At 42.4% G+C, this 15,063-nt stretch overlaps 1 protein-coding gene across 4 annotated transcripts in view; it reads left to right on the top strand.

Annotated features, from left to right (window-relative positions):
* IPCEF1 (interaction protein for cytohesin exchange factors 1) overlaps positions 1 to 9,601 on the top strand; it is a 178,163-nt gene extending 168,562 nt beyond the window's left edge. For all 4 annotated transcript variants that reach the window (XM_077755086.1, XM_077755084.1, XM_077755083.1 and 1 more), the window contains one exon: positions 4,771 to 9,601. In XM_077755086.1, the coding sequence (XP_077611212.1) occupies positions 4,771 to 4,977 (207 nt within the window). In that variant the 3' untranslated portion in view covers positions 4,978 to 9,601. The remainder of the gene's footprint in view (positions 1 to 4,770) is intronic.
* The last annotated feature ends 5,462 nt before the right edge of the window (positions 9,602 to 15,063 follow it).

The following is a 15,063-nucleotide window of genomic DNA, read 5'->3' as shown; positions in this document are numbered from 1 at the left end:
TCTATATATTTTAACCTCCATCTGTCATCACATTATTGCTCCCTTGATTCAGAATTATAAATCTTACCACTCGGACTACTATAATACATAGTACTTTATTGGAAATCCACATTTTAAGGAAATGGGAAAAAAGGAAGCAAAATGTAGTAAAATGCCCCAAGTAAAACATAGTTAAAGTTAAGTGTGAGAACAAATAATACATGTTTGTGCCAATGTTTGTGATTGTCTAAGACCAGATCCCTCATTTGGATCGAATAAATGCTACCAATTCTAGAATCTCTAAAACTGTATGCAAATGTATAGATATAAGTATCTATATATGTAAACAAATATGACATATATGATAAATACTATGTATATAAAATACACATATATATAAACATTTTTGTTTATGGAGAGGATTTTTTTAGACTCTAAATAGAATTCACAATATAAAAAAGATTTAAAAGCAGAGGCGCCTAGGTGGGTAGTCTCTTAAACATCCAACTCTTGATTTTGGCTCAGGTTGGTGAGTTTGAGCCCTGTGCTGTGCTCTGTGCCGATAGTGCAGAGCCTGCTTGGGATTCTTTTTCTCCCTGCCCTTCATCTATGCACTCTCCTTCCCTCTCTCTCAAAATAATAAACATTAAGAGATTTAAAAGCAAATGGGTGATTATTCATTCACATTTTATTTCACATATTCATTTTTCCCAGGAAGCATTTAGTGAATGTCTACCATGTCTGAACCATTTTTTTATGCACTTGGGATAGCACAGTGGGCATGCCAGACAAAAATGCCTGCCCTTAAGAAGCTTATGGTTAGGTAGAGGAAAAAATAAACAAAATAAATTAAGTAAATAAATAAATTTTATAGTATGCTAAATGATGATAGACTTGGTAGAGAATAGAAAGGAGGGTAAGGAATGCTGATGGGATGATTTAAAAAAATTTTTTTAAATGTTTTGTTTATTTCTAAGAGAGAGAGAGAGACAGTGTGAGCAGGGGAGGGTCAGAGAGAGAGGGAGACACAGAATCTGAAGCAGGCTCCAGACTCCGAGCTGTCAGCACAGAGCCTGATGCAGGGCTTGAACCCACAAACTGTGAGATCATGACCTGAGCCGAAGTCGGACGCTCAACCGACTGAGCCACCCAGGCACCCTGTGATGGGGTGATTTTTTTTAATGTTTTTTTTTAAATTTATTTTTGAGAGAGAGAGACAGCATGAACAGGGGAGGGACAGAGAGAGAGGGAGACACAGAATCCGAAACAGGCTCCAGGCTCTGAGCTGTCAGCACAGAGCCCAACGTGGGGCTCGAACCGATGAACCGCGAGATCATGACCTGAGCCGAAGTCTGAAGCTCAACCGACTGAGCCAGCCAGGCGCCCCAGGGATGATTTTTAATTAGGATAGGCATGAAAAGCCTTTTTGAAAGATGGAATTTGAGTAAAATCTGAAAAAAAGGGAGTGAGTCATGAAGCTATCTGAGGCAGAATGTTACCGGCAAAGAAGAACAAAAATGTCAGTGCCTTGGGCTGGGAATATGCTCAGTAGGCTTAAGGAAGAGCATGGAGGTCATTTGGCTCGAGTGGGGTATGGATCATGGGGGTAACAGCTCAGAGGGGCAGTGAGGGATTCTATCATACAGTGCCTTATTGCCATTGCTAATATCTCAACTTCAACTCAGTGAGATGTGCTGTAGTCGGACATATTTTGAAGGTAGAACTCAGGATTTGCTGGTGGATTGGCAGTGAGAGGAGTCAAGGATGACTCCAGTGTTTGGCCTGAGCTACTGAAAACGTAGAGTTGCCATTCGGTGCTTTGCAAAAGGTAGGAAGAGGTTTCAGTTTGTATTGGAAGTTGAGGTGCGTGGGGCACTCAGAATAATAGGAGCTTCATTTTGGACATGTTATATTTAAGATGCCCAGGTCACGTCCAGGTGGAGCTAAAGAGGAAGTTTAGACAAACAGGTATGAAGTACAGGGGAGGGATTAGGCTTACAGAATAAATTTGTGACCCTTAGTGCATAGGGAAAATGGGAGACATGAGATTACCAAGAACATGGATTTACATACAGTAGTGGCTAAAGGCTGAGATTCTAGAGCTCTCCAATCTTAAGAGATTGGCCTAGAATAAGGAATCAACAATAGAGATTAAGAATAAATGATCATTTGGGGATGAGAAAAATCTAGAAAAAATGTCACAGAAATGACATGATGAAAGTGTTCAAGAAGGAGGAGTCAGTAGTTTCAGATGCTGTTGATAAGTAATAATGATAGTTATTGGATTTAGCAACATGGAGGTCATTGATGGCCTTAACAAGAGCAGTTTGGGTTGAACCCTGATGGGAGTGGCTCTATGAGAGAATGGGTAGAGAGACATTGGAGACAAGGAGAAAAGTGGAGCATTTGCTGGAGCAGGGATGTGGGATTGTGAAAAGGCTTTCAAGATGGGAGAGGTAATGGCATACGATTATCAAGTGAAGATGGGAAATTAATGAGTCACGGGAAAGAGGGGAGAATTGCTGGAGTGAATTTCTTGAGTATGAGGGAGCGGATGATAGTGTGCAAGTGGAGATTGGCCTTTGCTAGGGGCACAGATATTTCATCCAAAAGAACAGTAAGGAAGCAGGGATATACTTGTGTGGATATAGGTAGTGGGCAAAAGAAACTTGGGAGNCTTCAGCTGCAGGGGAGGATGGGGGAGGAGATTTGGGCAGAGATGAAAAGTTTTGAAATAGTAATTTGGTAGATTGGGAGAAAAAAGGGGGTAGGAAAATGTGACTATAGATCGTAGTGAAAGCCACTTAATGGCAGTGGTCATGAATGTGAACCACAACCACTGATTCTGGTTGTGAATTTTTAGCTATACGCATGGTGGCCTGGGGATAGGCAGAAAGATTGGTTTAATAATAAACATTTATGGGGCGCCTGGGTGGCTTAGTTGGTTAAGCGTCCAACTTTCGCTTAGGTCATGATCTCGCGGTTCGTGGGTTCGAGCCCCGCGTCGGGCTCTGTGCTCACTGCCAGCTCAGAGCCTGGAGCCTGTTTCAGCCTGTGACTCCCTCTCTCTCTGACCCTCCCCTGCTCGCGCTGTCTCTCTCTCTCTCCTAAAAATAAATAAAACATTAAAAAAATAATAATAATAATAAACATTTATGTCTCCCAGGCACTCGGCATCATGTGATGTGCAAGACACACAGGAATCAATAAAATGTCACCTTTCTTGAGAAGCTTTAGAATATGGGGCACATGGGTGGCTCAGTCGGTTAAGCATCTGACTCCTGGTCAGGTCATGATCTCACAATTCATGAGTTTGAGGCCCACATTGGACTCTGTGCTCACAGCTCAGAGCCTGAAGCCTGCTTCAGATTCTGTGTCTCCCTCTCTCTCTGCCCCTCCCCCTCCTCTTGCTCTGTCTCTGTCTCTCAAAAATAAAAAAACATTAAAAAAAATTAAAAAGAAGCTGAAGGGTAGGTGGCACGACAGATCCATGAACATCTAAGTGTAACATGGTAAGTTCTAAGCATTGGAAGGCATGAGAGCATGAATAAAGCTTCTCAGTGCAATTTAGGGGTTTGGAGAAGATTTTCTGGAGAACAGGATGCCTGAAGTGAGTGTAGATTTATGAGTTGTAGTAAAATCTGATAAAGAAAGATTGGGAAGTGTTCCATGTGAGGAAGGCAACTCCAGGAAGTAGAGTTCACTAGAAGAAAGATACGGAAGGTCCTCCCTGTGGCACCACATCGAGGAGTGTGGACTGGCATTATAAGGGAGAGATGCACATCAACACTGTTAGAGCAGGACATGAGGAGGAAGTGGGCATCAACAGTTGGAACGCAAATCTGTAGAACCTTGGACATGAAGGAGAACCATTTAGAGGACTCAGCATTTTAGGTGGATGTTCTGCACTGCCATGTAGAGTCTGGGTTTGAAGTGAGAATTGGAGGCAGGGACGCATCAAGTGTGATGCTCTGGACTTCATATTCAAAATTAGGGTTACGGTCAGAGGGACGGAGGAAACAAGAATAGATCTGAGATAAAATTGTGGACTGAGTGAACTTTTTTTGAGCTTGGAGGCTGTTCCACCTCATTTTTAGCTCATTCCTGGACTATGGAACACTCCCCTCACCTGAGCCAGACATTTCAGATGTGTGTGATACCGGTTACAGAGGAGGCAGGGTGAAACAATACAGATAGATTGTTCTCTTAGCATCATTGGAGCACACACTGTTTTGATGGAAGGTTAGTAGTCTTTTCTTTGAATAAAAAGATAGCCTATATATTTATTCTGTGTGTATTAATTAAATACATGCATGTGAGTTATTAAAAGTGAAGATAATTTAATAAAAATAAATATCTTTTGTGCTATCTTATGTCTTAGGGAATTGGGACTATGTCCTAGTTTTACTTAGTGAAGTTTGGGTGGTCAATGAAATGATTATATGATTATAAGTTATAGAAGGAATAAAGCTCTCTCTGAGATAGAAATGCTACCGAGGTGTAGAATAAGGATCAGTCAGGGAAGATCCACATGGAAGATCCTGGCTGTCTGTCTAGTTCTCCTACCAGCCCTTGGGTAGGATACTTAACTTCTTCTTGGCAGATATATGCAAATGAATGTCCTGCCGTATCTCTTAGGCTTAGGGATTAGAATATTAATGTGTAAAAACACTTTGATAATTTTATGATGAATGTATATGCGTATTTGTAAAAGATTTGAAGAGGGATTATTGAAATTAAAATGCTACATCTCACACACACACCCCTTTTCGCCCCCCCCTTCTTGGACAGTGTAAAGAACATGACCTGGCCATGATTAACCAGTTGCTGGATGATCCGAAGTTGACAGCCAGAAAATACAGGGAATGGAAGCTGATGAACACCCTGCTGATCCAGGACATCTATCAGCAGCAGCGGGTCCCTACGTCTTCCCATGAGGGCACCCCCCAGGGACTCGAGAAATCACCTTCTTCTGCCCGTGTTGAAAATTCTATTTGAGGACAAGCCAACATTCTCTCCCCTTTTATGGTACCCTATGCAATGCCTCAAGATGTTGCGAGAGCTCTCCTTAAAAGGAAAACTGAAATCAGTTCCTCAAGCAGTGGGTCCTTCTCTAAAGATGCAACTTAGGTGAGGACCTACTGTGTCAGGAGCAAGAGTCGTCCTCTGGTTGCAGTGCTTCCATGGAGACCGGAGGAATTGAGTCCAGTTGAACAAACACCGTGTTCCTCCTGGAGGTCATGGTTATGCTAGGCTTTAGGTGGGATGTCAGAAATGTATATACTGTTCCTTGCTCTCAAGAGCGGGACAAAGATTCTAATGGACAAAGATCATGTTCTACCAGGGATAATTATTCATAGAAATGTTGTTTTCCAAAAGAAGAATGTAAGAATGTATATATTCCACCGAGTTGGGTAGTTGAATTCTTCGAATCATTTACGTTTTGAGTGGAGGAATGCGTTTTACAGCAGCAGCTGGAATGAGATACCTGTGGTATTGTGGAACCAAAATCTCTGGCCTTTGGTCCAGAATGGCGGTGCCTTTTCCATGAGCTGAGAAATACTTCAGAGCGAGTGGTGTGTGGGAGAGGAGGCGTGTCCTATCTTCCCACTGTCTCAGAGGACAGTTTGATGGTTCCACACTCTTCCCCGGTGGGGCAGGGATCTGATTAAAATTTCCTTTCCACAGAACAGCTAAAGAAATCTGTGTCGTTACGCTTCGAGACTTCCCCTCCCTCCTAGCCTTTCTAAACCACCGAAGGAGGTAGAAAGAAGTCCAGCAGGGAATGTTTGCTGCGTTTGTCCCTGGGTGTGGTGCCTCTGCACAGTGTCCATTTATATCCGGTTTCCCCCAGATCAAGATCGACAAGGGGATTCTGCTGTCTGAATGGTTTTGATAGCCTCACTCCAAAAACCCAACGAAAACAACAAAAGTGTTAAAATATGATTGTTTTATTTTTGTATGTTTATGTGTCACTTTGTGTCCTATGTGAATAGCTCTCTCTTGTTTGTTATTTAAGTATATTTATAGAAGGTCAAATTACTAGTGTTTTAAAAGATGGTAATTATACATTTTGCTCAATATATATTCTCCAAGTATATACTTTTTTGCTTGAGAAAATAGGAAGACTGTTGATTCACTGGAGTTATTATGTTGCACTATGCTGTGTGAGGAATGCTCAGGATATCTTGTGGGGCAAATACGGAGGTATGCACCAATAGTTTTTCATTTTCTGGCTTCTTTCTCTCCCGCTCTTTCTTAGCCCAGAGTGTTCAGATTTCTCTATCTGTGATAAGTCATTCTTTTAACCAAAAAAGGATTTTCATCTTAGGTTCTTTCTTCTAGTAAATAAATGTTGTAAGCTTTATGCCATGTATGCCCACAAACCCTAAACCAAATGAAATACAATGAATACCGTCTTTTGTCTAAGGTCTAATAGAAATTTTGGGGCCTGTTGTTGAAGAGAACTCATTTTGTTACTGATTACTGATTGCTAATCATGAATATTTCTCATCGTAAGAATAACCGCAACCCAGCAAAAACCCAGCTTGGCCTCACCCCTAGCAAATTGTCAGGCTAACACGGTATGCTTTGTAGAGTCAAAGTGTGGCTTGACATTGAAGTGGAAATAACCCTCTTATTTTGTCTGCAAACTAAATGGAAATAGTTGTTGAATATTTCCTCCAGCTTTACGCAGAAGTGTTAATACTTTGTAAACAAAAACAACCCTAGTATTAAGAAAGAAAAAAACAGGAAACAAGGCAGACTAGAAGCTTCTGTAAGATAAGAGGGCATGGCAGTCCCAAGGGCCCAACAAACATTTAGGAGCACCTAACCCAAGTGGAATGTACTGGGCCGAGGACTACTCAGAAGAGGGAGCCTGGCCTCCGATGAGTTTTCTGTTGGCCCCAGCACTGAATGTAACTGTGCAGGTCCTCAGATTGGACCCTGAAGCTCCTGCATTGAGAGGCCAGTGGTTTAATCTCTTTACTCTGGAAATCATCATTGATTAGTTCTACAATTAGCCGCTATTCAAGGTTAATTGTTTAGGATTCACAGTGTAAGCAGGTTGTTTTGCGAAGGAGAAGTAATGGAGGAAAGAATACTATTCTTCCACGTTCTTTTCTTTGGCTTGAAATACTAATGATCAACTTCAAAACAAGTTTTATAAATTGAGGTGCCCCAGAAACTATTGGCCAGGGCTTGTGAATACACCTCAGTGCTTTACTTTGGCTTTTCATGAATACCCATGGAACTGGCCATGTAGTGTAAATTCCTTAAGAGCACTCAAACTTAAAGGCAAAAGGGGTCCATGAGATTCCTGAATCAAACCTTTCAGTTACTTTTCAAAGTCAGGTTAGTCTAGAAGCTTTGGCTTTGTTAAAGCACTTAAGCACTTACTGTGCAGAATGCCCCCCCCCCACCCCCCCATGAACAAAAGACCCAACTGCCTGGTCCTCGACCCTCTTTTCTAGACCAGGCTCACCTTCTGGCTAGTGTTTCTCTCTCTAAAGACACTTTCACTCTGCGTTATGTTGTGTTAGGAAGTAAGAGGCTGCCTCTGCGGGGTCCCAACTTCAGCTGTGGCCACTAAGAAGTAGAGGGCAGTGGGAAGTGTTGGGAAGAGTGGATGACACTTTCCATGACACTCAATTTAGGAATAACCCAGCCTTTGTTGTTGTTGTTTCAAAGGATATTAAGACTGGATGACTTCCAGTTTACTCCTGAGGGTTAGGTCATCTCTGAAATGAATCTGGGGTCGTTTCATGGGTCTACGGGGTAACTCTTGTGTCCATCCCTGTAGATGGAGGGTCTAAAGGCTGTGGAATGAACAAGAAGCACAGCTACTCAGGAAGCAGAGAACCTGAGCATAATCAGGTCCAAACCTGTGGCACCCGCTGTGGATTAGGATCTGGATGGGACCCCCTTTGTGGTTGTGGGAAGGACCACTTCTCTCTGTTGTTAGCCTGTAGACCCAAACTCCTGCCTGATAGGATATCCCTGTGGCTGGTACATTGCAGCACACACGGAATCGGATGGTCCCATACTTGAAGGGCATCTATTGCTTTTAAGAAGTCTTTGTTCTGGCACAACGTCAGCGTGGCATCAAAGACCTAGGAAGTATCATAAGGTGTACTACTGCCAAGACTCCCGGAAGCCTAAGAAAGATTGTATTTGGAGCCAGATTTCAGTGCGAAACCGAAGCCTTATATTTATGTAGCACTTTGTAGTTGGGAAATCTGTGTGTTTGAGCCTCACTCCTTCCCTCCCCAGTGGTCGTTGTGGGTTGACTGTGGGAGATCATTCCTCCTTTTTGACAAGGAGGAAATAAACTCCCATTTCTCTCATTCTTCTCTCTCCCTCTTCCTTGCATGGTCACTGTTGGGCCCCCAACCCTGTGACGTGCAGTGTGTATGCATTGCCAGGGTGGCTGGGGTGGCTTTTGTGAAGTCATCCATTGGAAACCTGAGGGGGGCTCTTTTGCTTGAGCACAGTCTCTTCCTCAGGGCTGGGTTACTGTCCTTCCTGCAGCAGCTGGCTGCTGGGCTGACTGTGAGTTGGGGTGTGACCCCACTCTGTGCTTCCTTTCCTTCCTTCTGTAACTTACATGCTTGTTGGGTGCTGTGAGATCCGCGGATGAAAGAGGTAGTTAAAGAAATGCAGTTCGTTTTGTTTTCCAGTCAGATGGAGCCTAATGACTAGGGGTTAGGCCCTAAACCTTCCTCTCCCAATTTCTTTTCCTTGTAGCATTTTGATATAAAGCCACGCAGAAGATTTAAGTGAGTGATTTAGGTACAGAGGATGCCTATCTAAAACAGGCCAATATATCAAAAATAACCAATAACTTTTGGTTAGTTTTAGGACACATCTCTTCTTCAGTCTATTAGAATATGATATTTGAGATTTTCCAACTTATTTTCCTTCTCATTTTTTGTATGCTTATCTCGCAAGAGAAATCGAGCCCTAAAAATGTCAGGTGACCGCCCTGCTTTGTAATATGTAATTAGAAAGCCCCTGAAACTAGATTTTTAACAACCTGTATGAGACGGCTTAGGGAGCAGGAATAATTCCACCCGTCACAGAAAGCCACTCCTCTCTGTGAACAAGATTTTGACAGCTCCTGTGTTTTTCTATGTTGTGAGACAGGAAGCAATTTCCTTGCTTCCTCTGCACATTTTTACTCTTCCCCATTCTACCGTAGACCACAGAAAACATAAAAAATGATTCTCTATTAAAAACAAGTGTTTCCATATCTCTTACCGTGAGACTTAACTGCTCTGTATTGATACTTCTTCATGTTGAGTCCAATGGGGAAGCATGCCCCATGGATATATTTAGCATCCCGTAATAAAAACCAGAATTTTTAGTCACCGTAGACTTTAATGTCCTTGCATGATGGGGATGTGACTTTTAGCACTGCATGGTGTTTGGGGCAAGATGATAATGTGGAAATGACACCTTCAATTTCATCGTGCTTTCATTTTCTGTCACCTACCCTCTTTGAACTGATAAAAAGAGGCATGGCTCCTTTCTTCTGCTTTGTTTTTTTGAGATTGACTTGTAAGATACAAATAAAAACAAGAGAAAATATATCTAGTAAAATGACATGGCAAAAAAAAAATACTGAAATCTACTACTGGTGGTCATTTTCTGCTCTGCTGTGTTGCTTCCTCCAAGAACAAACTCCCTGGGGAGGGTTTGATGGCTGGGCTTTTAGTTTCTACAAAGGTTCTAGTGCCCTCTGGTGGCCGTCATAAGAATAAATGCTATTTTCAAAGCCTTTAATTATGTTGGGAAGTCTGTTTCAGTAATAACAGATGTGGTTATTCTCCAGTGGTCCTTACCTGGCTTGTTAGTAAAAAGATATATTTTTTGTTGATCCATAAAATTTGACTTACACATTACATCATTAGGCACTCACACTTTGTTCAGAGAATTTTTAAAATTTGCAGATCATAAAAATTAAGACCTGCGGCACATACGTTCCTTAAGAGGCGTAAACTGTTTTGGGGAGAAACGAACAGAGAAAATATTGAAATGGCATAACAAATTGCCCTTATTTTGGATCACTGAAGGGGGGAAGTTCACTTGCATTTGAACTTGATTCACACATCTTTAATTGGTGTCTACACAAACAAAGGGTTATTTTCCCACACTCTCTCCTAGTTCTCACTCCACATGCTCAGCCCTGCCTTCTTTTTTTCTCCATCTGGGTACCACCAATTATGTATGTCTAGGCTCCCACATAGAAGTGGGAAAAATTATTCTAGACCAAAAGGATGAGCAAAAGGCATACGTGTGATGTGTTCTGATTTCTAGAACAATCTTACTGTAGTTTTCTATTGCTGCTGTAACAAATTATTACAAATTTAGCAGCTTCAAAGAATGTGTTTTCTTACAGTTCTGGAGGTCAGATTTTAGCTTTCTTGGGCTAACATCAAGGTGTTAGCAATGTCATGTTCCTCTGGAGGCTCCAGGGTAGAATACATTTCCTTCCCTCTTCAGGTCACCCACATTCTTTTCTTCTTGGCTCCCTTCCTCCATCTCCAAAGTCAGCAATATCGTGTCTGTGTGCACCCTTCTTTCTATTCAACCTTTTCTTAAGGACACTTGTGATTACATTAGGTCCATTTGATTGACCTAGGAGACGCTATTCATTTTAATGCCAGCTGATTAGGAACCTGGCTTCAATCTGTAACCGAAATTCCCCCTTTGGGTACATACATGGTTTCCAGTGATTAGGAGATGACCGTTGTTCTACCTACTGCAAACCTTCATTTTCAAATAGCCTGTGTAGTCCCCCTGAACCATCAATTTCTCCTAGAAATTGTAGGATTTCCAAGTTTTAAGCACAAGCATGTAAGTTCTTCATCATACAATGGGATTTGAATTTCATTTCATCAAAATATGTTCACCATAAGAAAGGTAATTCCATCTTTATGAGAAGGAAACTAAAAACGTCTTAGCTTTTAAAAAAAAATTTTGTTAATGTTTATTTGAGAGAGAGCATGAGTGGGGGAGGGACAGAGAGAGAGAGGGAGACACAGAATTTTTTTTTTAATTTTTAAATTTTTATTTCCGAGAGAGAGAGAGCGTGAGCAGAGGAAGGTAAGAGAGAGAGGGAGGTACAGAATCTGAAACAGGCTCCAGGCTCTGAGCTAGCTGTCAGCACAGAACCCGACACGGGGCTTGAACCCACGAACCATGAGATCATGACCTGAACTGAAGCCAGAGGCTTAACCGACTGAGCCACCCAGGTGCCCCATGGAGACACAGAATTTGAAGGAGGCTCCAGGCTCCGAGCTGTTGGCACAGAGCCCAACATGGGGCTTGAATTCATGAACTGTGAGATCATGACCTGAGCTGAAGTCATGGGCTTAACTGACTGAGCCACCAAGACACTCTCCTAAAAGTCTTAGCTTTTAAAATCACATATACCCAGGTGTAACAGGTACAGTATTTTAACAATCAAATCAGGGTTTAATACTTGAATTTATTTTTTTTAAAATTTTTTTAAATGTTTTATTTATTTCTAGGAGAGAGAGACAGCATGAGCAGGGGAGGGTCAGAGAGAGTCACAGAATCTGAAACAGGCTCCAGGCTCTGAGCTGGCAGTCAGCACAGAGCCCGACGTGGGGCTCAAACCCACGAACCATGAGATCATGACCTAAGCGAAAGTCGGACGCTTAACCGACTAAGCCACCCAGGTGCCCCACTTGCATTTAAAGACAAAGCATTAGTCACTTTAAAGGATCAAGTATCATAAAGCAAACGATAATCTACGCTTTGTATTCTTGGGTTTGTGAGCTTCCCTGTGCAATGTCAGACTGACCAAGGGCTTGGCCAAGTCACAGGATAAAGAGACTCTTGTGAGTGCAGGTAGATGTTCAAATGTACCGACAGCCATAGAGTTTCTAGAGGTCCTGGCCCTTATAAATCACAATCTGACCATTATAGTCATTTTTTTTCTCTTAAATAACCGAATGAACAGCCAAGGAAACCTATATTTATAGGTAATTCTATGATGCTGGTCATTAGTTTTTCTCGTCATATGTTTTAGGACATCATAAACACGCTACCAGCACTAAAGTCTCCACTCAGCATGTCTTGGCAGTTCTGTCTAGAGTGGGAGGTGTAGGGAAGGGACAAAGTTCCCAGGAAAACAGCATTCCTGGATATTTAGATAGTTATCACCCTAACACCAGAGGTTATTATTGGCGACACTGTGACGCCTGCCCAGAACCCTTCACCTGGCCAGAGCTTTCATCCCCAGTTGCTATGAGGTTTTGTAGCCAACAGCATCCTCCATTTCCAGAGAGCTGTTCTCAGCTAAATGAGAGCCACCTAAGCCAGGGGGTTATTTTCCCCATCCCCAACCAGGGTGGCCATGGCCAGTGACTAGCTGAGGCCAGATGGCAGCACTTAACAGTCATCAGCAAGGCCGTCAGAATTACTGTAATGGGCAGCAAGGTCAAAGTGACAGCCTGGAACCGGTGCTGACCATGAGGATCTTTGGAGATTGCTAATAGAAAATGGTTTTTCTAGAGACAGGATATATGGGAAGCCAACAGTATATCAAAGGAACTTGGATACAGGACCTAACTTGTACTGATTCTTAGGAAGCACCCCCAAGTATTATGGCCACTGTATTAGGGTAGGGTAGGGGCATATACAAGTCAAGTGATAAATGGCCCTTATCTTTTGTTTTCTGAATATATAGTTAGAATGGCCATACGTCGTGGCTAGGAGAACTGTTAATATTGGTTCTTTGAAGGACATCCAGATGGCCAACAGACACATGAAATGATGCTCAGCATCCCTCCTCATCAGGGAAACACAAATCAAAACCACACTGAGATACCACCTCACGCCAGTCAGAGTGGCTAAAATGAGCAAATCAGAGAACTCTAGATGCTGGCGAGGATGTGGAGAAACGGGCACCCTCCTACACTGTTGGTGGGAATGTAAACTGGTACAGCCCCTCTGGAAAACAGTGTGGAGGTTCCTCAGGAAACTAACAATAGAACTCCCCTATGACCCAGCAATAGCACTGCTAGGAATTTACCCAAGGGATACAGAAATGCTGATGCATAGGAGCACATGTACCCCAATGTTCATAGCAGCACTCTCCACAATAGCTAAAACATGGAAAGAGCCTAAGTGTCCATCAACAGATGAATGGATCAAGAAGATGTGGTTTATCTATACCATGGAATACTACATGGCAATGAGAAAGAATGAAATCTGGCCATGTGTAGCAACATGGATGGACCTTGAGGGTGTTATGCTGAGCGAAATAAGTCAGGCAGAGAAGGACAAATATCATATGTTTGCACGTATAGGAGGATTAGGAGGAACTTGACGGAGGAACAAGGGGGAGAAGAAGGGCGGAAATGGTGGGGGAAAGGGAGAGAGGCAAACCATGAGAGACTCTTGAATGCTGACAAAAACTGAGGACTGATGGATGTGGGGGGGAGGGGGGATGGGCATGGAGGAGGACACTTGTGGGGATGAGCACTGAGTGTTATGTGGAAACTAATTTGACAATAAACTATTTGTAAAAAAAAAAAAATATATTGGTTCTTTGACCAGCAAAAACTGTTGTGGTAAGAGAGGGCAAACAAACATCTCTGAAGCTATCTCCTTGAGGGAAGATGGTAAATAAAAACCAATATTGTGTCCAATGGGAATAATAGAGCTTAGTGTCACCTTAAAAAACTTCAAGGATATAAGGTTAGGGGCACCTGGGTGGCTCAATTGGTTAAGCATTCGACTTCGGTTCAGGTCGTGATCTTGCAGTTCATGAGTTTGAGCCCTGCGCCAGGCTCTCTGATGACAGCTCAGAGCCTGGAATCTGCTTCTGATTCTGTATCTCCCTCTCTCTCTGCTCCTCCCCCACTCGTGCTCGCTCTCTCTCTCTCTCTCTCTCAAAATAAATAAAAACATTAAAAATAAAAAAAAAATAAAAGGTTAGTGGCCCCAACTCATAGCTATTTACCAGTTTGACTCCTGAAGAACCATAACGGATCATGACAAATTATACTGGATTCTTATAAACTTAACCAAACTATAATCCCAATTGTAGTTGCTGTGTTGTATGTGGTATCTTCCCTAGGGCAGATTACAGCTTCAAGTGCACGGACTTTGGCTAGGTACGTGCATTCTTTTCAATATCGATCGTGAAGGCAGGTCAGAGGCATTACATGTTTTTACATGCTGGATGACCAGACACATGTATGGTCTCCCTCCAGCTCTATGTTAGTTCTGCTGCCATATGCCACAAAACAGTAAAAATAATTAAGGAATTTTTTCCCTTATCTGACAGTGGACCATTTAAACAGGACATAACATGATGTTCCATAGAACATCACATCAGTCCACTCTATTGATCATATCATGTAATAAACAGTAAGGACTTGAGGGGCAAGACGTGGCAAGTGCTCTGGACGCTATGATTAAACACAAGGGCCCCAGAGAATGAGAGAGAAACCCTATAGAGATTCAGGAGACTGCCAAATATGTGAACTCTTTAGGGGCCTGATGACCTAGGGAAAGCTAGGACATGTCCTTCAAAGTAGAGGAAAAGTTCTTGTATCTTGTGCTTCTCACAGTAAGAAAGAAGCATAGTGCTTGGTGGGCCTGTTTCAGTTTTGAAGGCTAAATATTCTATGCTTGTGAAGATTGTTCTGACTTTATTCAGTGACCTACATGGGAAGTTTCTAGTTTTGAGTGCGGACCAGAACACGAATGGGCCCTGTAGCAGGATAGGCCTCAGTAATATAAGAGTCACTGGACCAAGGCCATGCCATTTGCAGTAAAGAGTCACCATTTAAAAACTAGCTCCTGGAATGCTATTTAGCCCTCCTAGATACTAACTGTGGTAAAGTGTCTAACCATGGAGTATTGGCTAACTTTGCAGCCAGAACTAAACATTATAAGGTGGCTATGAAGAGACCTAAGTTAGGGTGGTCCAGAAGTAATTCATTGTGAAATGGGGATGGCACATGCTAGACAGGGCTTAAGCAGCTCCAGAGAGCATAGAAATTGCATGAACAAATGACTCAGACACTGAAGCCACTCAGT

Source organism: Crocuta crocuta, unplaced genomic scaffold (assembly GCF_008692635.1).
Source record: "Crocuta crocuta isolate KB4526 unplaced genomic scaffold, BGI_CrCroc_1.0 scaffold11, whole genome shotgun sequence".
Classification (NCBI taxonomy): Eukaryota; Metazoa; Chordata; class Mammalia; order Carnivora; family Hyaenidae; genus Crocuta; species Crocuta crocuta.
Note: the sequence above shows the minus strand (reverse complement) of the source record. Positions and strands in the feature narration are given on the sequence as shown.